Here is a 24200-nt window from a genome sequence, read left to right as displayed (position 1 = left end):
TTAGAGTACTATACATCAGTACCGTTTCAGTTAAGAGAGAATGCATAGGAGAAGGTAACACGGGCCACAAACAATGGATAGCTTTATTTATTTACTTTAAGAATTTGAAAGAAATAAAATGTGATATCTCAGCTTTCTATCTAAAGCGTATCAGTGACCCTTTAAAGAGCCTGTAGTTAGTTATATCTGATAAACACATAATAATGAGCTGAATTTTAAGGACTTTTTTCCCATTATCCCCTGCAGCTTTGCCCTGTCAGATGAAGCATACAGATCCCTAAGAGATCAAGATAAAGACCAGTGTATTCTGATTACTGGGGAAAGCGGAGCAGGAAAAACAGGTAAGGCCACTGGACAATCTTACTTTCTCCTGTAGAAGGGTAGACGCTGCACAGAATGACGATGGCAGAGCGGGTGGGTGGAGCCTTATTAGCATGACGCTCACAGGACTCATGCTGGGAAGGCTAGTGATTAGGATCCTGGAATGTTCTCCAGGAAGGACTTGCCTCATCTCTCCTGTGAAGGAGCAGGCACCTATCAAAAGGGTTCCAACCAATGTGGGAGTGTCTTTCTGGATTCTAGACCTTTCTGTTGCAGTTCCTGCGTACTTCAAGGTCTTTTACCTTCCCTCCAAGACACCAAGGTCTAGTGCGAGGTCTCACCACTTCCCTAAGAAATGCCAGACTGTTTGGGTTTGGAGATCCCACAACCACAGACTATCTCTCTGCTAAAAAGTGAGGGAGGGCGCCAGGAAAATGCTGGATTTCACTGTAGAAAAGTCTTCCTCTGAAGCCTGAAGAATTGAGATTTTTGTACACATTTTTAGACAGGCTGGCAACCTCCCCATAAAACAACCCCTCACATGGGGAGGGAGTGTGCTTTTTTTTTCTTGTGCTTTTAATAAAAGCAATCTGTGTGATTGTCTTGAGTGAGAAAGTGATTTTACACATGGTGCCCAGCTACCTGGAAAACGTTCAAAAGAGCTGTGATCGCTGAGTCCAAACTTAGACAGGTTAGAACTGCTGTTGTCAGTAGGTTTCTTTGATGGAACTGATGAGTCCAGGAAAGAGGAGGATAGTATTTTCATAACTGGTTCATCTGTAAGATGTTCTTGTTTTATAGATAAGACTCTGATCATTGGTCATTTCTGTTAGTTTGCCAAAGTGGGATTTAAATGCTTCAACTTTACTTGGCTATTTAAGTATCAGATTAATAACTTTGATTTCCTGATGCTCAAGAGAAGAAAATCCCCTGTGGATATTTCAGTCAACTGACTGAATTCATTTTGTTCATTAGCCCTTAGTTAGAGTTGTGTCTTTAAACTCTCCCTATCTGCGCTGAAATGGCTTTTCTTTCTATACCTATTTCTTCCTCCACTTTCTTAAGGAGTACCTCTTCCCTACCCCTCAGCGTAACTGGAGAAAGAATGGCTAGATAAGATGTGTCCAGCTCCCTTCCCGGAGCCTTTGGAGACATAGTGCACTGTTTCTTTGCAAGGTTGTGCAGGTTCTAGGCTCTGGATGGGCAGAAATGGAGGGGAAAAGAGTGGCATGTAAGAATCTAAGGTAACAGAGAGCACAGACTCATATAATTGGAAGGGATCTTAGTTAGAGACCATTTAGTGTAGGGTCCTCCCCAGGGACAGCCAAACTCCTTTTATAGTGATGCAGGGCTCACTGCTTTGTAAGGTGGCCTGTGGACTTTGTCACACAGGTTTGGGAACAAAAGTTCTTCCTTACCTAGAGGTGAATTCTGCCTCTGTGTATTCGTCTTAACGCTGCAGTCTGGGACCTTACCAAATTAGTCTACTTTCTCTCCTACAGGACAATCACTTAATTCTTTGAAGTCATCCATCAAAGCTTCCTAGGGCTAAAAATCCCTTTTCTTTAAAAATTTCTCATGTGATACACGTTCATTTATTCATTCATCTAGGAAAATTCCTGAGTACCTACTAGGTGAAAGGTACTGCAGTAGGTACCAGTGATACATTGGTGAGCCAGACACCATTCCTGTCCTTGTCAAGTTTATAGTGTAGTACAGGAGATAAACAATAGCTCTGCGCTGTATATGTACATACATCTAAATGTGTACAGGTCTACATACAATTTATATACAGAACATTAAGTGTAGTGAAGTGAGGTGTACACTTGTAAGGGTGCGTATACGAACATGTAACAGGAGGATTGAATCTCGTTCCCAAATCCCTCACTGTCATGGTCATATTATTCCAGCGTCTGCCCAGTTTGTCAATATGCTTTATAAAATTGCATCCCAAGAAGTAAACAGAATACTTCAAATTTGCTCCTGGTTATTGTGAAACTATTGCCCTCTTAACGTGGATACGAGACTTCTATTCATGTGGTACGTGTATTGACTCACATTGGTCTTTTCATCGAGCAAGGTGTTATAGGTTTCTTGTATATTAACTTCTGTTTGGTCAGATTTTCTCAGTTGGGTATTGTTCAACAAAATTATTTTAAGCCTACATGTAGAATCTTTTGTTTATGATTCTGTTCCCTCCCATAGAACCACTGCCGTGCCATTGGGAAATAATAATAGTAGCTAACTTACATGAGCACTTACCACGTGTTGGGCGTCGTGGTTAGCATATTGCACGTATGAGATAAGTATTCTTATCCCCATTTTTATGATGGAGAAATTGAGCCACAGAAAGGTTAAACAACTTGCTTAAACTTAGAATTAGAATCCCATTTTCTAATCCTGTCAACCCTACCTCACAGTGAGTAAGTGGCAGAGCTGGGATCTTGAACGCAGGTAGATATATAGCTCTAGAGACCCCACTTGTCTCAGCTCAGGCTGCTGTAACAAAATACCAGAGACTGAGTGATTTAAACAACAGACATTTATTTCTCATAGTTCTGGAAGCTGGGAAGTCCAGTCAAGGTGCCTGGTGAGGACCTTCTCTCTGTGTCCTCACATGGGAGGAGAGTTTAAAAGTGAGCCTGAGCAGTCTCTGGTCTTCTTCCTCTTATAAGGACGTTAATCCCATCACCGAGGTCCTACCCTCATGTCCTCATCTAAACCTAGTTACCTCCTGAAGGCCCCAGCTTGGAGGTTAAGGTTTCAGCATATGAATTTCAGGGGGACACAAACATTTAATTCATGGCACCATTTTTATCCACTATGCTAAGCTGTATCTTCATACTTTGAACATGATGCTTTTTGAGTGCCATTAAACCCATTGCCCTTGTTGGTAATTTTTTTTTTTTTTTAAACTAGCCTCCAGTGTCTCTTTAAGGCAGGGATTATGTTTTCTTCATCTTTGTGTCCCTATAGCCTGACTTAATGCCTGGGACCCATTAGGCAATCACTACATGTTTGAATGATTGAATAAATGCCATCCTCCAACCCGAGCCTCCTTCTGTGTCTTAATTTAAGAAATTGACGAAAATACTGAATCAGACCAGGACAAAGACTGATCCTGACAACTGAAAATTGAAATATAGTTAATTCATTAAAAGTTAATTTGGCGGAATTCCCTGGCAGTCCAGTGGTCACGACTCTGAGCTCTCACTGCCAAGGGCCTGGGTTCGATCCTTGGTCGGGGAACTAAAAATCCCATAAGCCTCGTGGCACAGCCAAAAAGAAAAACAAAGTTGTTGTGTTGATTAGTTCTGGATCATCTTTCTTTATCTTTCTATATTCTCTTTAGGGCGGTCACAACTAGTCTCAGATTATGTTTTTGCCTCCTAAACTGTACCCTCCACTCAGTACCTCTTACTTTGTCTTCCAGCTTACACATCCAGTACCTGCTTGACAGTCTATGTGGGTTCTCAGAGGCATCTCAAACTAAGCACGCCCTAAATCGAACTTTTGATTTTACCCTCCTACCCAAACTTCCTGGTCTCAATAAATGGGACCACCCATCAGCCTAGTTTCTCAAGCTAGAGATGTAACTGTCATCCTTGATATTTTCCTTTCCTGTATCTTCCACATGAATCCCATTTTCTAATCCTGTCAACCCTACCTCTAAAATATATCTCATGCCAAGTTCTTTCTTCCTTTTCTTTGTATCCATATGGCGACTCTAGTTAGACTAAGCCACTAACCATTACTTCCTTTGAGGACTGTTTGTAGCAATGTCTAACAGGTCTCTTCTTTTCCCCCTATGCTTGCCTACAGTTTTTTTTTCACAGACACCAGAATGATCTGTAAAACTGAAAACTGGATCAAACCCTTGGCCTGTTAAAAAAATTTTGTTTCGAGTTACCTTTTTGTGTGTGTGTGTGGTGAGAACTTTTAAGATCTACTGTCTTAGCAACTTTTTTATTTAGCCTCACCACACGGCATGCAAGATCTTAGTTCCCCCACCAGGGATCGAACCCATGCTCCCTGCAGTGAAAGCGCCAAGTCCTAACCACTGGACCGGCAGGGAATTCCTCTGAGCAACTTTTAAGTATACAATACAGTGTTAACTATAGTTGCCATGATGTACATTAGATCCCTAGAACTTCATCTTATAACTGGAAGTTTGTACCTTCTGATCACCTTTCACCCATCTCCATTTCCCCCTTCTCCTTCTCAAACCAGCAATCTACTCTTCTCTTTGTTTCTATGAATTTGTCTTTTTTTTTTTTAGATTCCATATATAAGTGAGATCATACAGTATTTGTCTTTCTCTGACTTATTTCAGTTAGTATAATGCCTTCACGGTTCATCCGTGTTGTCACAAATGGCAGGATTTCCTCCTTTTTTTTTTTGGCTGAACAATAGTCAGTTGTGTGTGTACACACACACACACACACACACACACACACACACACACACCACATTTTTCTCTATTCATTTGTCCATAGACCGACCGACACTTGTTTCCATTTCTTGACTATTGTAAATAATGCTGCAATGAACATGGGAGTGCAGATACCGCTTCAACATAGTATTTTTTTTTCCTTTGAATATATACCCAGGAGTGGTATTGCTGGATCATATGGTAGTTCTATTTTTAATTTTTTGAGAAACTTCCATACTGTTTTCCATAGTGGCTGCACCAATTTACATTCCCACCGAGAGTGCATAAGAATTCCCTTTTTCCACATCCTCTCCAACACTTACTTCTTGTGTTTTTTTGATATTAGCCATTCTGACAAGTGTGAGGTGGTATCTCATTGTGGTTTTGATTTGCGTTTCTCTGATAATTAATGATGTTGAGCATCTCTTCATGTGCCTGTTGACCATCTGTATGTCTTCTTTGGAAAAATGTCTATTCAGGTCTTCTGCCCATTTTTTAATCGGATTGTTTGGGGTTTTTTTGGTTGAGCTGTATGAGCTATTTATGTATTTTGGATATTAACCCCTTATTGGTCATATTATTTGCAGATATTTTCTCCCATTCAGTAGGTTGCCTTTCCATTTATTAATCATTTCTTTTGCTGGCAGAAGCTTTTTAGTCTGATGTAATCCAACTTGTTTATTTTTGCTTTTGTTGTTTGTACAACAAAACATATCCAAAAAATCATTGCCAAGACCAGTGTCTAAGAGTTTTCCCCTATGTTTTCTTTTAGAAGTTTCACGGTTTCAGGTCTTACATTTAAGTCTTTAATCCATTTTGAGTTAATTTTTGTGGGTGGTAGTTAATTTTTGTCAGTTCCATTCTCTTACATGTGTATATCCAGTTTTCCCAACACCATTTATTAAAAAGACTGCCTTTTTTCCATTGAATATTATTGGCTCCTTTGTCAAATATTAGTTGACGGCTTATGCATGGGTTTATTTCTGGTCTCTTCATTCTGTTTCATTCATCTATGTGTCTGTTTTTATGCCAGTATCATACTATTTTGATTACTGTAGCTTTGTAGTATAATCTGAAATCAGGGCGTATGATGCCTCTAGCTTTGTTCTTCTTTCTCAATACTGCTTTGGCTATTTGGGGTCTTTTGTGCTTCCATATGAATTTTAGGCTTGTTTGTTCTATTTCTGTGAAAAATGCCATTGGAATTTTGACAGGGATTGTATTGAATCTATAGATAGCTCTGGATAGTATGGGATGTTTTAACAGTATTAATTCTTTCTGTTCACGAATGTGAAATAGCTTTCCATTTGCTTGTGTCACTTAAATTTCTTTCACCAATGTCTTATCATTTTCAGTATACAGATCTTTCACCTCTTGGTTAAATTTATTCCTAAGTATTTTATTATTTTTGTTGCTATTGGAAATGGGATAGTTTTCTTTATTGCTTTTTAAAATTATTTATTGTTAGTATAAAGAAATGCTACTGATTTCTGTATGTTGATTTTGTATCCTACAACTTTACTAAATTGGTTTATTACTTCTTACAGTCTTTTTGGTGGAGTCTTTTGGATCTTCTGTACATAAGATCCTGTCATCTGTAAACAGAGACGATTTTACTTCTTCCTTTCTGTTTCTGATGCCTTTTATTTCTTTTTCTTGCCTAATTGCTCTGCCTGGGACTTTCAGTACTATGTTGAATAGGAGTGGGGAGGGTTGTCTTGTTCCTGATCTTACAGGAAAAGCTTTCAACCTTTCACCATTGAGTATGATGTTAGTTGCCTGCTTGTCCTGTATGGCCTTTATTATGTTGATGTATACTCCTTCTTTATCTAATTTGTTGAGAGTTTTTATCATGAGAGGATGTTGAATTTTGTCACATGCTTTTTCTGGACTTATTGAGATGATCATATGATTTTATTCTATTAAAATGTGATGTATGTGTTAAATGTGAGGTATCACATTTATTGATTTGCATGTGTTGGACCATCCTTGCATCCCACGGATGAATTCCGCTTGATCATGGTATATGGTCCTTTTAATGTGCTGTTGAATTCAGTTTGCTAGTATTTTGTGAATTTTGGCCCTTATATTCATTAAGGATATTGACCTATAGTTTTCTTTTCTTGTAGTATCCTTATCTGGCTTTGGTATAAGGGTAATGCTGGGTTTGGAAGTGTTCCCTCTTTGTATTGCAAGAGTTTGAGATAGTTCTGGTCTTGGGCTTTTCTTTTTGGGAGGTTTTTGATTACTGACTCAATCTTCTTAGTAGTAATCGGTCTGTTCAGATTTTCTATTTCTTCATGATTCTAGGAACTTATCCATTTCTTCTAGGTTGTCTAATTTGTTAGCATATAATTGTTCATAGTAGTCGCTTATGTTCCTTTATTTCTGTGGTATCTGTTGAATGTCTCCTTTTTCACTTATAATTTTATTTATTTGAGCCCTTTTTCTTTTTTTCTTGGTTAGTTTGCCAATTTGGTTTATTTTTTCAAAGAACCAACTTTTAATTTTGTTAATCTTTTCTACTGCTTTCCTGATTCTCTGTTTCATTTATTTCTGCTCTAATCTTCATTATTTCCTCGAAAAAGCTGTATCTTCTGCTAAGATTGGGCTTAGTTCTTATTTTTCTAGTTTTTTGAGGTATAATGTTAGGGTTTTTTTTTAAGATCTTTCTTTTATTCTTGATGTATGCATTTATAGCTATAAAATTTCCTCTTGAAACATTCTTGCTGCATCTCATCAGTTTTGGTATATTGTTTTTCCATGTTTGTTTGCATCAAGCTTTTTTTTAACATAAAAATATTTAATAGTTTCCATTGCACCAAAATATAAGCCAAACCCCATGTGCCTGTTACACAAGATTCTGCTTGATCTAGCCTCGACCTTGTTCTTCACCTTCCCCTCATGCTTTCCCCCCTTCTAATGGCAGCTCATGTTACTTTTCACTAAAAGGCTTGCTGTTTATTGTATGTAGCCAGTGTCATTATATAGAGTTTCCCACCCCTTTTTAGATCATTCATTTGAACTCTGGATATAGGCTCTTACCACTGTTTACTCAGAAATTTGTGATATCTTTGGTTGTTTAGAACTCTTTGTTTCCAGTAAGAACTTTAAGAGGACATTGGTATCTTGGGGGAAAGTTTTTGCTCCTTCCGTGTCACTAACCAGTTCTTTTCTTGTGAAACAGAATTTAATTCTTAGAAGCAGTACAGCTTCTTGTTTGCTTCCAGGTTAACCAGTGAAAATGGTGGCAAGGCAAGTTAAAAACTGTGTCCCTGACAGAAGTCATTTGTATTAGTGACGTATCTCATGCCACCTACCCCTACCTCAATCCCTTTGACTGTATCTACAAGCCTATTCATTTCACGTGTTTCCTTTTTTAAAGCATAAGGGAGGAAGAGACGAAAATATTCCTAAGCCTATTCACTTTTTTAGGTTTTTACTCATTCTTCATCATGTCTAAAGATTTCTTTGAGTATCTGATTGTTTCAGTTTGTTCCTGAGTGAGTCATCAGAAGTGGGTTGTGGTCACTGGTTTGATTGGTATTGGCCAGTTCTTCATCTCCTCTGGAACATGTGTTCCAAGAAGACAGCACATCCACTCATGAGCCATGAGTATATGACCTCCTCCTTCTCAGAGAGTTGTAAACCATACTGCTTCCTCCTGGAGCAAAATTCCATCTCCTGGTAGGCTCGTGTACCTTCTTTATTAAGAAACTGAGTGGAGGTTGCTGTTACTGTTTCACAGGGAGGGCATTCATTCTTTTCTGAGAAAAACAAAAACACCTTATTCCTCTGGTGGAAATCTAGTGGCACATGGAGTTCATTCTTCTTTTCTATATTTTTCTCTTCTCTTTTCTCTTCTATTTTTCTAGTCAATAACTTGTCCTCTTTGTTTCAGTGTCCCATTCACCACTTGAAATCCTATCGTTTTCCCTGGATTTAGTCCCTTCTAGGACTCCTTTGCCCTCTGTCATAAGCTGAAGAATGGACAGCTGCTTCACAGGGTCATCACCTCCTCCTCTGGTAGGAAGCTCTGTTTACAGGTGCTGCTTCAGCAAGAGGCTGGAGAGGGTACCACAGACACCCTGGAGCAGTACGTCTCAAACCTTCCACTGGGAAGCACCAGCTTCCCTTCTCTTGCAGTCTGCTGCTGACCAATACCAGAAAAATAAAATAAAAGAAGACATAGAAAATTCAGGCCCCGATTTCTGTTTAGCTTCCACAGACAAACTACCAAATTGCTACAGAAACTTCTCAACGCCTACTCTCATATGTAGATAGACCAGTAGCAGTCCAGGGGCCGACCAGCTTTTGAGTAGTGCTGGTCGTCAGACCGTACTTTGAGTAGCAACTGTCCAGAAGTCTCTCGAAGCATTTGTCTTGTTTTTGAGCTACTGTGCTTTTTAGATCTGGTGATGTTTCACTTGTCCGTTATCATTAAAATCCTGGTGCTGGGCAGTGGACACCACTACTGAGAGCTGCTGTTTTTAAGTATCTACTCAGCTATACTCTTTGGTAGCTGCTCAGCCCTTTCTTTACATTTATAGATCCCAATAGCACCTCCTACCTCTCCATTTCCATAGAGACATCTAGTGTTTTACTTATGTATTCCCATCTTTTTCTACTTTTCTTTCTTTTTGAAAGCAGGGGTACAGAAATTGTTTCAAATTGTATTAAGGTTTTAATTGTCATCAGACTATAGTTTTGAGTAGACTCTGTGTTGTTTAATGTCTCTGTTTCATGGAGATTACTTACGGGAAAATGACATGATGGAAAATAATACGGAGATTTGCAGTACAGTGTGTGAGGAATTTCAAGAAGGGGTTTACTCTCAATTCTGTGGGGAAGAGGAATGCCAGCCCATTTTGGAAATGTCACATTATCTTAGTCACCAAAATTTTTTTGAATACATGTAGCTATTAGCATTTTTGTGTTAGTGAATGAATGAAAGAAGAAGATAACTAACATTTATTGAGGGCCTGGTACGTGCTATGTACTTACGTATAGCATCCCTTTTCAGTGAGAGTTTTTGCTTAATAGCATATACAGAACCACCATGTAGTATCCGAGGGCTCATTTTATAAGAAGTAATTAAGTTAACGAGGTTGTAAACCCCCCTGGCAGATGATGATGTTACTGGTCTTAAACACTGGAGACACTCTTACGCTGTAGGGTTGTATAATGTGGGCACTCAGGGAGAGGCGTGAACATTTTGAATCCTTTGGGGGCCTATTTAATTCATTACTGCTGTGCTAAATAAAAAATCCATCATGCCTCATAAAAGTGCCCAACTATTTCTAGGCAGGGAACTCACAATTCACTATCATGAATACAAATAGTTTGTGGGAAATCATTCAAGCACCGATGGGGGCAGGCAGGCAGAACATGAGGGAACCATCGTAACTGCATTTTTCCAAGGCCATCAGAGTAAACTGTGGGCCTGAGAAGATGATCCTGATATAAGAAAGCCTTATAAATTATTTGATTTCTAATTTTACAGTTACATCAGTTTCTAGGAACTCTGCAACCATCTGCTAAAAGAGTTACAAAGCCTGCCTTGCTCATTAAGACCCTTGGTTCTGAACCCCAAGTGAGCTTGTACTGCTCTACATCTGTGATAGTTTTCTGACTCGGTCAGCGACAGAGATGTGACTGACTGGCTGTAGCCTAAACATCCATGAGCATTTTCCAATGCTGAGTATCTCCACCTGGCAGCAGAATAGCTAAGCAAGCTCGAGGCCAAAATGAGCTTTGTTTTGTTTCCTCCTCATGCGAGAGAGGCCTCTCTTGACTCACGTGTTTGACATGAATTATCAGATTTTGTGGCCAACTTTCAGAAGCAAAGCAACTTACATATAGTTGTATTTCAATAAAAACATTGCCGTTCATGATTCCTCTTGGAGCAGAGGCTGCGTTTCTCATTGCAAGACCCATGTTTTTCGTACAGTGATCGGGGCAGTTCCCAGCTGCCTGTCGGGTCAGTTTGGATGTGCTGCAGCTGGGTGATTTTGCAGCACTGCAGACTCAGGACTGCTAAAAAAGGGTGTTCTTCTGTGTTACAGAGTCCTTGTTTCATTGTATACCAACATGGCTTGCTTGATTTAGGCAGTCATACTCTTTAGGTCACTGGACCACCAGACCTTTGTAAGCATAGTCCCTAGAAAAACTTGGGTGTCTTAACCAAGGAGATAGAGAGGTATAGAAGTAGATAAATATGTCAGTATTTGTGTGTGTGTAAATGTATGGCTTTCTCTATGCTATATGACATATATGACATAGTTTATATGATATGTATGTGACCTGTGACATTATTTGTATCTATGAATGCATGCATCGATATTTGTTAACTCCTGGATGAATTTATTAGCTCTGGAAAAAACCTCAGAATAAGCCTTGCTTGTATTCCTACCTTTTTTTCCTGACACAGTATCTATGTGGAGCCTGCTCGATTCCATGCGTAGGTTTTCATACTTGCCCATGAGATTCCCATCCTTTTGTCCTCATGGTTACAAATGTCTTTCATTGTTTTCCCTTTCTCATTCACTGATTGCTATTTCACAATGTTTTCTTACATAAAGAATATTATAGTATATGAATTTATATGGTTATATGATTACATATTACATAATTATATAATAACATATAGTAGATACTATCACAACCCAATGCAAGGTACCAGAGTATGCAGAGTTAAATTAGTTATCATTCTTACCTTAACAGGAATTTAAAATTCCCAGAATCATAAACGATCATCTATAACCCCTTTCCATTCTTTATAGAAATGAATTCTGGTCTAGATATTTTGATCTAGAAATGTTTTGTTATAGGCCATTTGTTCATTAGTGCAGGATATCTGATAACGCTAGATGTTCTACTGTTTTCTGGTGAGAAGATATTTTGACTTTGAAGACTTCATATTTTGTTTGTCCAACTCAATGCATTTTAAAATTCAACATTCAAACATATATATGCACATAAATCTACCTATGTAAAGTATCTGTGAGTTAGAGAAAATGATGAACTAAGAATGAGTTCTAAGCAATGCTGTTATGATTTGCCAATTTTAAATGCCAGCATTCTTATATCTAGAATGGCGGTGCTTTTCAGTATTTTGAGTACACGTGAAGAATACACCTTTTTGTCCTACGTAGAATCCTTTTATATTTTTACAGCAAACATGCAAGACGTTGTCACTGAGAGTATGATTACTAGATTAATGCATTCGGTCTACTCAAAAGTATTGCCTTGGAAAATGCTTAAGATTTTATGCTGTGCTTGCCAAGGTCATGTTTAATTGGTTCCTATGATAGTCCACATGATTCAAGAACTAGGCTTTGCAGTATGGAGGAGGATGATAATTTAATTCTTGACTCTCCTCAGAAATACAATATTTTTCATTCATAGAGGTTATCACATAAAGTTTTGATTTGGATAAATATGTAAACATTTGAATAAAGATGCAAATTTATTTGAACTTTAGCACAGAAGAGCCAAAGGAAATGAAGCAGAAAACCTCATGAGATAACTGTTACTTCCTGTTTGCAGCATGATGAAATATAATGAAAACAGCCCTCTAAACTACATTGGACCTTGCAACTTGTCCGTACAGGTTTACTTATTTTTTCTAAAGTAGTGACTATCTCATGAACTACTTGAGTTAAAGATCAAGTATTATGTCAGGAAAAAAATAATGAGTTGTCTCTTTTAGACAATGAGACTTTGAAGAAAATTACCCTTAATCCCAGCTTCCAAAAATGAATTATTAAAATGAGCGCAGTAATAGAATTCCTGAAGATAGTTAAGAACCTGAGCATAAAATCTTTTTAACAATTTAGAAAGAAGGATCTTCGAAGTATATTTAAAAATGATATTTGAATTACTTAAATAGATTTTAAAGTTAATAAAACTGATTCCTTGTTTCAATTTAAGTTAACCCATCTTTACATCTCAGTAGATATTGTGGGTTTACATACAATTTAACAGCCATGTGATGTAGGTCCAATCCAAATTCCAATAGATCTGCTCCTGGCGCCATTTTTAAATAGATTTGACCCTGAGAGAATTTGATGCCATTTAGTTCAGGCCATTAAAAGGTCTCTGAGAGGTCAAATCAATGCTAGCAGCCACCAAAGTGTTCTCATTCTTGGTTGATCACCCCCCGCTCCGTCTGCTCCCACACACATACACACAAAGCAGTTTGTCCATGGTGTCCACCCTGGGCCAGAACAGGATTTCCAGAGAACTGGGTGTAGCCATGTATCTGAGGTTGGAGGTTTGGCTGCAGTGAGGTTCATAATCACTGGAATAAGCAATATAGGCTGACCTGGACTTTTACTATTTCTTGCCAGTTTACCTAAAAGAAAACTTAGCTTTTCATGTAAAATATGTACATATATATTTGTTTGCCACTGTCTGGAGTTGTTTTGTCTATAAATGCTTCCACTCTTCTAATAGTGTAATGGGTTGGAAGGCTAGAAATTTAAGTCAAGGAAGAATATACAAAATACATGTGAGAGTGTAGGTGGGGATGGGGACCAGAGAATGCTGCTGAGAAAGGATGATGAGAAAGCCTGGAGGTGAGTTGTTTCAGAGGCCAGACTGTAGGGTTGGAATGTGTGGGCGATGCAGGAGAGTTGGCCCACAGTTGGAGACCAGGTAGCACAAGACGTCAGGAATTTGCTGGGAGGGCAGCCTCACCTGACTTTGAAAGCCAGGGAGCCTAGAAACAAAATATCGCAAAGTGACAGAAGAAGAGTTCCAGTGTGAACTGGTGGGTAGAGGGGAATGTAGCACCAAGAAGTGAAATGAAACGTAATAATATATAAACTCTTTGTTCATGACTGAGGCCAGTTCAGCCTGATGGAGCAGCAGAAGTGTGTCCATACAGTTCACCGGCCTTTAAATAGTTAAACCCTGAGAACGTTGGAAAACGTAGCTCAGGAACTTTACGCAATGGAGGATGTGTTAAGGGACTATGCCCTTTGGAGGGAGGGTATTGCAAAGATGAAAAGACTGATGTTTCTCAGCTACAGCCTTTAAAAGGAGACTGCAGAAATCCGCCATCACAGACCACCAGAGAATCTACTTGGACCCATTCTCGTTACCCAGAAAGCAAACTGGAGGGAGATTTAACTCCAACCATTGAAGAAGTACCCAGCATCCCACCACAATCCTCAGCTCCATGAGATCGCCTGCTTCTTCTGCACCATATTTGCTAGCACTCCCCTGAGAACTTTATGGGACCTGCATAGATTCTTGGTGCTCTGTGGCTCCTGTTATTAGGTGATGCTTTGGGGCTGTATATAGGCCCTGAAGCACACATTGGGCAATGCGCCCAAGGTCGCGTTCCAACTGTTCATTTATTATTTCTTCAGTGGTGGGAAATGGGCTGGAAGTCACCTGCAGGTCTCCCTGTGAGAAAGAGCAGCGTTGAGGTTTGTCCCCTTACACCCATAGGTAGGGTTACTGCCACTCACACCTGGGGAAGGCTTTCCTGCCCTCAGACAGTGGCACCAGAGCAAAGAACTTGCAAGAAAGCAAGATTTGGGAGATTGGTTTTTCTTGCCTTGACTGCCTGGACCTGGGCCCATGTTTTATTCTACTGACATTTAATAGTTGAGTATTTCCCAGATCCTGATTACGGAACATTAGAACTAGGACAGTTGAATGAGAAACAGATTCTATGGCAAATAAGTTTGGGAGATGGTGCATTCTCCATCTTTTTCCAGAGTTCCACAATGCACATGCTCCTTTAAGAAGCCATTTTAAAAGGAAACCTATTTCACTTCATCTAACTTACTGTGGCCCAAAATTCATTTGACTTTAGACTTCATTTCCCCTGAATATCTATTATCATTCCTTGGAACTCAGTATTAAAAGGATCAGGTTCTTGGAAACAGATGCTAAGAGGAGACATGTACTAATAGGGGAAGGATAAAACCAAATTTGGCCCACCTTACCAGTTTGAGCTAAGAATTCTTCATATGCCTCCGGTGGCCTGCTTCTTTTAGCAGGGAACTTGTTCTATGAGTGAAGCCTATGAAAACAACTAGAAGATGCCCTGGAAGGTCTGTATTTCTTGTATTCAAATCCTTAAGATTAGGTGCTTAGTTTTTTAATCAATTTGAAGAGTAATTAATTTAATCTGATTGTAAGCAAACCAACTTTATTTAGAAACTATTTTTGAGGAAGGACAGTTCTTTTAAATTTAAAAAATACATTTGATAAAGACACCCAGGTTATCAAGTTAATTTTGACTTGAATCACCTATGTATAATATAGTAATTATATATAAATGATTGCTTTTTAAAAAAATTTATTTTTTATTGAAGTATGTTTAATTTACAATGTTATGTTAGTTTCAGGTGTACAGCAAAGTGATTCACTTAAATATATATATATATGTATATATATATATACACACACACACACACACACACACACACACACACACACATACACACACACATACATATTCTTTTTCAGATTCTTTCCCATACAGGTTATTACAAAATATTGAGTATAGTTCCCAGTGCTATACAGTAGGTCCTTGTTGTTTATTTTATATATAGTAGTGTGTATCTGTTGCTCCCAAATTTATCCCTCCCGTCCTTTCCCCTTTGGTAACCATAGTTTGTTTTCTATGTGTGTGAGTCTGTTTCTGTTTTGTAAATAAGTTCATTTGTGTCATTTTTTAAGATTCCACATATAAGTGATATCATATGATATTTGTCTTTGTCTGACTTACTTCGCTTAGTATGATAATCTCTAGGTCCATCCATGTTGCTGCAGATGGCATTATTTCATTCTTTTATAGCTGAGTAGTATTCTGTTATTTGTATATACCACATCTTCTTCGTGCATTCATCTGTCGATGGACACTTAGGTTACTTCCATGTCTTGGCTATTGTAAATAGAGCTGCAGTGAACATGTATCTTTTCGAATTATGGTTTTCTCCGGATATATGCCGAGGAGTGGGATTGCTGGATCATATAGTAGCTCTAGTTTTCGTTTTTTAAGAAACAATTGCTTTAAGAAGATAGTCCTCCTCAGATTTTGTTGGCTATGTTTACTCAGTCAGTTTTTTAGCAACCCAGTGATAACCTTTAAGCACAATTCCTGTTATATCTGAATCAATGACATGTCTGAATAGAAAGCATGAATATTTTTAAAGGTTCCCAAAACATTCTTTGCTCCCAGGAGTGAAGTCATTTGAAAACACTGTTAGTGGGCCTTCTCTCCCAAATCTTTTCTCCTGAAAGTTGAAAAAAAATTTCTGCTTAATTTATTAATATGGCTTGTTTTCACCCACAGAGGCCAGCAAGCTTGTTATGTCCTACGTAGCAGCTGTTTGTGGAAAAGGAGCAGAAGTTAATCAAGTCAAAGAACAGCTTTTACAGTCCAACCCAGTCCTGGAAGGTAGGATTTTCTGTGTACATTGGGTCAGTATGACTGGAACGGTAAATCCAGTTTTCCGGGCACTTCTGGCACCTGGTGTGCTGGGAGGTGGGCTGGGAGGGGGAGAGTCAGGCCCAGACCTGCTGAGCAAAAGGTAGAGGCATCCTAGGAACTCCTGGCTTCACGCACTTGAAGGAGGGAACGCTTTACTCGTGTAAAAGGAGCTCTCCCACTTGCAATCATTTTTCTCCCTTTTAATTTTTATTTGAATTACTTTCATTTTGCTTAATAATAATCAGCTGATATTTGCATTTGACTTGACAGCTGGGAGAAACTTGGTGGAAGAGAGCAATGTGAGGGCAGTGCTATTTTATCATTCAGGATAACACCCATGGCTGGTGATTTCTGTTGTCAGGGAAACCAAGGCTATGCCAGAGAAATATTTAAGGACCAGTTTTCTCAGGGTTACAAAAAGCCTACACCTGACTTTAGAGCTCAGATGCTGTGGTTGGCCATCTGTGTCTGTTAGTCAGCTTGGGCTGCCATAACACAGTACCATAGATTGGGTGGCTTAAACAACAGAAATCTATATTCTCACACTTCTGGGGGCTCAGAAGTATAAGCTCACCTGCTGGCAAGGTAGGTCTTCTTCTGAAGCCTCGGCTTGTAGGCAGCTGCCATCTTGCTATGTGCTCACATGACCTCTTCTTTGTGTGTGTATATGGGAGGGGGAGGGGGGATGATGGGCAGGTGGGCGCTGGCTCCTGGCCTCATCTAATTACCTACCTCCCAGAGGCCCCATCTCCAAATACCATTACATTGGGGGGTTAGAGCTTCAAAATATGAATTGGGGGGGTGGGGTCGGGTAGGGACACAAACATTTAGTCCATAATACCATCAGAAAACAAAGCCAGAGAGAAGTCCCCTTCTGCCATGGAGGTTGGCGTAAACCATCAGTATAAACCATCCTTATGTTGGAAACAGTAACTCAAAGCCTCTTCCTATTGCTGGAAAGCCCTTTGCCTTGCTTTATATTGTAAGCATACCAGTGTTGTCATTTAACACAGTTGTTGGGGTAGAGTAGTTTTCTCAACCTTGGTGCTGTTGACATTTTGGACTGGATAAGTCTTTGCTGTGGGGTGCTGTCCTGTGAAGTGTAGGATGTTTAGCAGTATCCCTGGCCTCTAACCACTGGGTGCCAATAGCACCCCTGCCTCTAGTTGTTACCATTGAAAATGTCTTCAGACAATGCCAGATGTCCCCTGAGGGGATCAAGACCACCTTGATCAGAATCTCTGGTCTAGAAGAGTAGTTTGGTTCAGCCCTTTGTTCGAAGTCATGGAAGGTCAAGATTTAACATGGATTAAAGCAGAACTGCTCTGTGGGGGGAGACCCGCCCCAGTATGGAGGAACAGAACTCTGCCCATTGTCTTTGTTGCTCAGGCTAGTCCCTCCTTCCACTTTATTACAAGGAGGCACCATGCATCTTTATCCTCCAGACAGTGAAATAAAACTCATGAGAATACTTTGCTTGTGAGAAGCAAAGGCCAGAACACCTGTCACATTGTTATTGATCTTTCTTCCCCTTCAGGACCTTAACAAATAAAGAAGCTATTGTAGAAAGTGTTTTATCTTTATCTTATTATTCCAGTCTTTTACTTTTTGCTTGCTGTCTTTTGCTTTTAGTTAGGATGCTATACATGTGTTATATTTCTATAGATGCTTATTTTAAGAATGCTGTGATCTAAAGGAGAAACACTGTGGAATGCTATAGCTTGCATCTGTGATTAGAATCTGGCCCTTTATTCAATGGTATTTGAAACTAGGCCCCAGTGCAGGAACTGGAAGAAATGTCTACTGTGGGCATGTATTATCTTTTGTGGGAATGCTTTACTTTTTAACTGGAGCTGCTACTGTAAATGAACATTTAGAACAATGAACTTAAAAAAAACAATTGAGGAATGTGTCTCAAGTGTTCTATAATGGAACACTTGTTTTTGATTCTGTGGCTCACAGTAAAAGACTTTAGTGTTTAGAGCTGTGTTTAGTAATGTGCAACTCAGATTTGTTTGATGAAAAGATGGTTTATGGCTTGCAAATGGCACCCTGAATAAAGTTTTTTTGAAGCAATTCCTTCACTTGCCCTTGACCTTCAAGCCACAATAAACTCTCCTTTATGTGTCAGCGTCTCGTGCTGGACTTTGGGGCTGTGCAAATTAGTTAATTTGGCATCCCTGCTTGTTGACACCCACCACAAAGATCTAGCCTGTGAAAACACGAAAAATGTCATGGTCTTCATGATGACTAGGTCAACACTCACCCTTATCAAGGTTGCATTTATTAAAATCCTTTAGCTGGTGGTGGACGTAGGATAAGGATGTGAACCTCTTCAGCATCCTTTTTTGAGTGTTTCCCATGTGCAGGTTTCCTTACTTAATATAACATCTCAGCTTATTTTCTGTTAAAGAGAGAATTTGGTGTCAGGGACCTACGAAACCATACCCATTCCAAGTGGAATCTCTGAATCAAAGAACTTGCCCTGTGTTGACTTTAAATTTTGTCTTAACTAGCAGGAGCCAACTATTTTGTTTTTTTTTTTACAATCAAAAACATAAAAATACTAGCTAACGTGAAATATAACACAGCAGGTTTGGCTACTGAATACCCGCAGTGAGCGTTACACATCTGGATCAGGTGATTGCTTTCAAAACTTGGACCAGCTTTTAGCCACTGTTAATCATGTGAGCTCTTGTTAGGCTAATCTTAATTTAATGAAGTTGTGGCGGCTTCCAGGGATTTGATGCCCGACCCCTTAATTTAAAGATTCATTTCTGTTTGCCGCGTCATCGTGCATCACTCTGTAGTCCTTGCTGGCGGCCGTGTGGCCCACGGATCCCAGTAACAGCCTCGGGGTGGGGTGGGAGGGTATTGGTAGAGAAGCAGAATTTCATGCCCATCCCTTGACTCATTGAACCAAAGTGTGCACTTGACCAAGATCCTCAGGTGATTGGTTTACACGTTAAAGTTTGAGGTGCACTGCTAGGCTCCAGAGCATCAAGCAGGGATTCCCTCTCCTTATACGACTTACATTTATTCCACTTACATCCTCTACTACCAAGGCCCAGATTAATTTGCTCCTCTCTTGTGCACAAGCTTGATGAAGCAGTCATTTTACCTCATGACACTGAAATACCTTTGTCAAACAGGAGCATTCTGTGCCTGGGGCAGTGTCGTCCTGTGGTTCTTAGGTGCTCTCGTTTGAAAGGGCGGCCTGTGGGAGATTCTAGCTCCTCGAAGCAGCTAAGATTGGGACAAACTTGGATTTTTGCATTGTGGGCTGATTTTTTTTTCTTTTCTGGAAAGTTTCACTTAGGTCTGATGGACATAAACTCATGAAACTATATGGTATTTTTAGCCTATTGGAAATGATGTTAGTTTCCAAGTCTCTTACTCTTTCTGTATTTCAGTTATATATTTAATCACGTTTAAATACCTTTTATTTCGAACTTAAACAATTTAAAGTTTCTCATGCCTTTTTCCACCTGAAAACCTCATCAACTGAGTTTCATAAAACCTTTGTTAATGTTAAGTAGTCATCTCTAAAATAACCTTATTCATTGTTAATAACGGTAGAAGAGCACAGAAGCCCTGCTTGCTCGCCATTCAGCTGACTACTATCAAAACAGTTAAAATGTGTTGAATTAGACAGGATTAAGTTTACAGTAGTACTTGAAAAAACTTCTGTGAATCATAGGCATGAGTCTTTCTGTGAACTTATAAGAAGACATGGAAGCTTTAGCAGCTTATTAAGACTCGTGTTAAGTAGTTTCTATGGAAATTTTCTGGACAGAAATGTCATTGCTACAAGTTGCATTTCTAGGATTTATGGATGTCAGATATTACATTTGTTTTATTTTTTGGCTTGAAATTAGTTTTCTGTCACTTGACCACACATCTGTTTCTTTCCTACTAGCATTTGGAAATGCCAAGACTGTAAGGAATGACAACTCCTCTAGATTTGTAAGTATTTGTATAAGCATAAGTGTTAACACTAACATTTACCTCATGTGTGTTTAAACAACCAGTAGATGTTTAATATTTCTTAATACACACAATTAAAAAATAAGAAACACCATATTGAGACGTAGGCTAAAAGTTCTATAAGGACTATTTTTCTGCTTTCTGGAATTTTCCTTTTTAATTCTTCTTGGAGTGACACGCTATCTTTTTTTCATGTTTTCTTGTCATCTATCATAAAATTCCATGAGCAATTTCAGTGAGGCTGTTTAGAGTAACTCTTTACTAATGTGAGTTTTGATATTTAGAAGTCAATTAAGACTCAGAAATTCCATAGAAAGAAGGGTAAACTAGGTGTCAAGTTTGTATACGCTACAGCTCTTGTCCGTTCTTCAGTGGGACCAGAAAGGATGGAGGTGTATTCTAAAACTTTATAGAGGTAAAATCAATAAGTCTGGCTGCTAATGGGGGGTGTGGGGAGGACTGAATAGTAAAAACTGAAGCTAATTGATGTTTTGAGTCGGGCTGAGTTGGAAAATGCTAATTTCCATAGTGGAAACCTTTCCAGCCTCATCTCCCACCTCTGCAGTGTACGCTCTGGCACATCAGCCCCTGGGTCTCCCCAGCTGTGCTGCCTTCTTTCCTGCCTCTGGTCTTGACAGGGACACACACTGCCTGGAGGCAGCTGGGGGAAATATGGTGAGTGTGATGGTGGCATTTTGAAATTGATGGCTTTTTTTCTATAGTTGAGCCAGTTTTATAAATTTCGTAATAAAAGATCATTTAGTTTATAAGCTGTCTTCTCATATACATTACTTGGGACCATTATTGATGATCGTCTGTGCCTCGCTGCCAGACACCCTTCCTGCATCCCCACACCTCCACTCCCCAGCTTCTTTTAGCCCCCTTTTTGCTTTTTTCTCATTGGCGTTATCCTGTGCTTAAGGCATGCAAATGACCTCAGGTGGAGATCGTTTTGATAGATTGGAAAGTGGAAGGCTAAGTTTCCTAATTCCAAGGCAGTGAATTTTTTCCATTGGATTAGCCCCTTAAGTTGTTAAAACTGATGTGAGCCATGCCTTTTCCTGTTGTGGTAACATGACTAATCTCATTACATAAATAGAATTAGATGCAAAGTGTGGGCAGATAGAAGTAATTCCAATAGATCAAGCTTCTTTATAGGATAGAGATTTTATTTTTGCTCTTGGCAAATCTCATATACACACGCTTTAAAAAAAATACTTGCAAATATATTTAGTCTGTAGGCCGTAAAAATACAGAAAACCATATTGCTTAAAGAGTCACTGGTACTTAGAGACATCGGAAAATCTAGCGAAAGGCTTGGCAGGTGTTTTGGCTTGTTAAGTAACTTCAGAGAAATCCTATCATAACACGGGTATTAGGATATGAGATTAATACTTGATTATAGGCTAAATCATTTCATGCCCAGTTTTTAGTAATTTCTCTGCTTTGTGGGTGCGACTTTGACCAGTAGTATACTCGAGTCTATGTTATAATATTATAGTAGGACTCTACTATATTTAAAATGACTACTGTATATATAACAGAGGTTTATGACTCCAGGGAAATTACATTTCCTTCAACTGTGTTTGACAGGTTAACTCCGAATACATTTTTTGATCTCTTTGCTGAGAAGCCTGGGAGACCCTGCACCTCATTGTAGCTGACAGTGTGGACCACTGTTCCCATGGAGGTGCCTCACAGTGACCCTCACCCCAGCACTTTAACTTGGCGTATTGAGCTTCTAGTAAGAGAGACTCATTGCTTTGGGGAAAAAAGAAAACACAGTTTAAGGCTTCGAAAATCACTGTTCTCGACTAAGGACTTTGGAGGGGGATTTTGTTGAGCATCTGCGGTGTGCCAGGAGCTGAGTGGGGCACTGGAGAGTGTGGGAGAGAGCGCTCTAGGGTCTGGAAAATCTCATTACCACTCCTCTCATTCAGTAAGAATAGAAACACACACACAATTCATTCATTTGTTTGAAACCTCCGGGTTTTCTTTTAAACATAGTTAAACTTAGGTCTCCCTGCGTATGCCCTTGCAGCCTGCAGTCTTTTCCCCACCAGTAGCCAGAGTGATCTTTACACGCTGCCGTCCCCTGCCGGCTGACAGCCTCTGTGGTCCCCTTGCACCTAAAATATAGCCCGGGCTCCCCCAAGCCTCCCCACGCAAGGTGGGCCGGCCCAGCCTTCCCCGGCTCCCTGGGCCTCAGTCACACAGGCCTTTGTGCCCGGCAGGTGTGCCAGGTGCTTCCTGGACTTGGGCCTTTGCTGTTGCCGGTCCTTCTACACCATGCATTCTGTCCCCAGATCTTTGTATGGCTGGCGTCTCGTATCATTTAGGTCTTATCTCAGATGTCACTTCCATGATGCCGTCTGGAGACTCTGTGACTTCATCCCATTTTCATTTTTTTAGGCATTCAGCAATCTCTGGAGTTACGTGCTCCCTTCCCCCGTTTACATCATCATTGGCCCTGGAGAGTAGGTGCGGAGGAAGCGAGCACCTCGGCCTCTTGTTCTCTGATGTGGCCCCAGGAGCTAGAGCAGGGCCGGTGCCATAGTGGACACTCAGAAAACATTGATTTATTGATGAATGAATACCTTTTTTTTTTTTTTTTTTGTGGTACGCGGGCCTCTCACTGTTGTGGCCTCTCCCGTTGCGGAGCACAGGCTCCGGATGCACAGGCTCCGCGGCCATGGCTCACGGGCCCAGCTGCTCCGCGGCACGTGGGATCCTCCCGGACCGGGGCACGAACCCGCGTCCGCTGCATCGGCAGGCGGACTCCCAACCACTGTGCCACCGGGGAAGCCCTGAATACCTGTTTTTAAGAAGCTTATAAACTAGTCAGGAAAAATGGACATGGCTGAAAATAATTATAACACAACACATAAACTAGTAAGTTCCCCATGAAAAGTATAGATGAAGTGTTATGGAAGCTCAGAATAGAGAAGCTGGAGGAGTCCGGGGCAGGGGACAGTCCTGAGTGGGTCCACAAGATTTAAAGAAGCCAAAATGGGGTGGCAGGCAGCAGGAGGTGGCAGTCCAGCCTGAGAAACTGAGGAGAGAAACCAGTGTGGACCTTCATTTGCCAGAGTTAATGGCCAGACCAGGGAGTCTGTGAACGGAGCCGTGGGCCAGAGGGCTGGAAAGGTGGGTCCGGGCCCCAGCTGGAGGGCCTGGAGTAGCAGGGTCAGGGTCTCAGACGTTATTCTGTAGGTGGTGGGAAGCCGCTGGTTATTTGTGAGTAGTCTAGTGCCAGGACCAGAACCAAGCGTTTGGGGAGTCATCAGTGTGGGCATCAGCTGAGTTCTCCGTGTTGTGCAGGAGTTTAGCCCTAGTCAGCTTCCTTTTCCTTTCTCCACAGTGTTTGCTCTACTCTCTTCAAACCTTCTATCCTTTACTCTCAGCTGATGCTATTATGCCTGCTTCACAGAAATCATCCTCTTCCAAGCTCTCCAACCAAATTAGCCCTGCTCCTTGGCACCTCCCCGTCTCCATATCAGTATACACACTCCTTTCTCATACTTATCTCTCTGCACCTGTACTCTAGATCTGTCGCCTCCTTTGCCCAGGGACCACCTGCCACCAAAATCATCCCCTCTCATACGGTCATCCTCTGACTCTCTTGTGAAGTTACTCTTTCTCCCTCCTTCATGTCTGCTTTGCCTCCAGTGTCCCCTCGCATCCTAGAGAGTGTCGCTATCCACTCAGTTGTCTGGGCCACATTCCTGGACTTTTAAATTCTTGAACACCCTCCTTTCATACCTTCTCCATCCAACCATGACCAGTCATCGTGACTCTCTGGGTAGCTCTCAACTCTGTTTACTTTCTTCTTTTGCTATTCTGGTGTAAAGCCACCAGTGTTTCTCCCCTAATTGCTGCCACCTCTGTCAGCTACATCTGATAGGTCTTTTCCAGTCCATTCCACACTAGCCAGAGTGGTCTTGTAAAGAGGCAAGTCTGATCATGGTGTCCTTGTTGAGGAACTTTTAATGACACAACTTGGCT

General features: G+C 40.3%; 1 protein-coding gene across 3 annotated transcripts in view; it reads left to right on the top strand.

Annotated features, from left to right (window-relative positions):
* The window catches only part of MYO1B (myosin IB), a 182526-nt gene that overhangs the window by 86593 nt on the left and 71733 nt on the right, over positions 1-24200 (top strand). For all 3 annotated transcript variants that reach the window (XM_067741166.1, XM_067741168.1, XM_067741167.1), the window contains exons 4-6: positions 247-341; positions 16071-16175; positions 20128-20174. In XM_067741166.1, coding sequence (XP_067597267.1) covers positions 247-341; positions 16071-16175; positions 20128-20174 — 247 coding nt within the window. The remainder of the gene's footprint in view (positions 1-246; positions 342-16070; positions 16176-20127; positions 20175-24200) is intronic.

Source organism: Pseudorca crassidens, chromosome 6 (assembly GCF_039906515.1).
Source record: "Pseudorca crassidens isolate mPseCra1 chromosome 6, mPseCra1.hap1, whole genome shotgun sequence".
NCBI lineage: Eukaryota > Metazoa > Chordata > Mammalia > Artiodactyla > Delphinidae > Pseudorca > Pseudorca crassidens.
The sequence above is the reverse complement of the archived record's forward strand: the minus strand, read 5'-3'. Positions and strand labels throughout refer to the sequence as shown.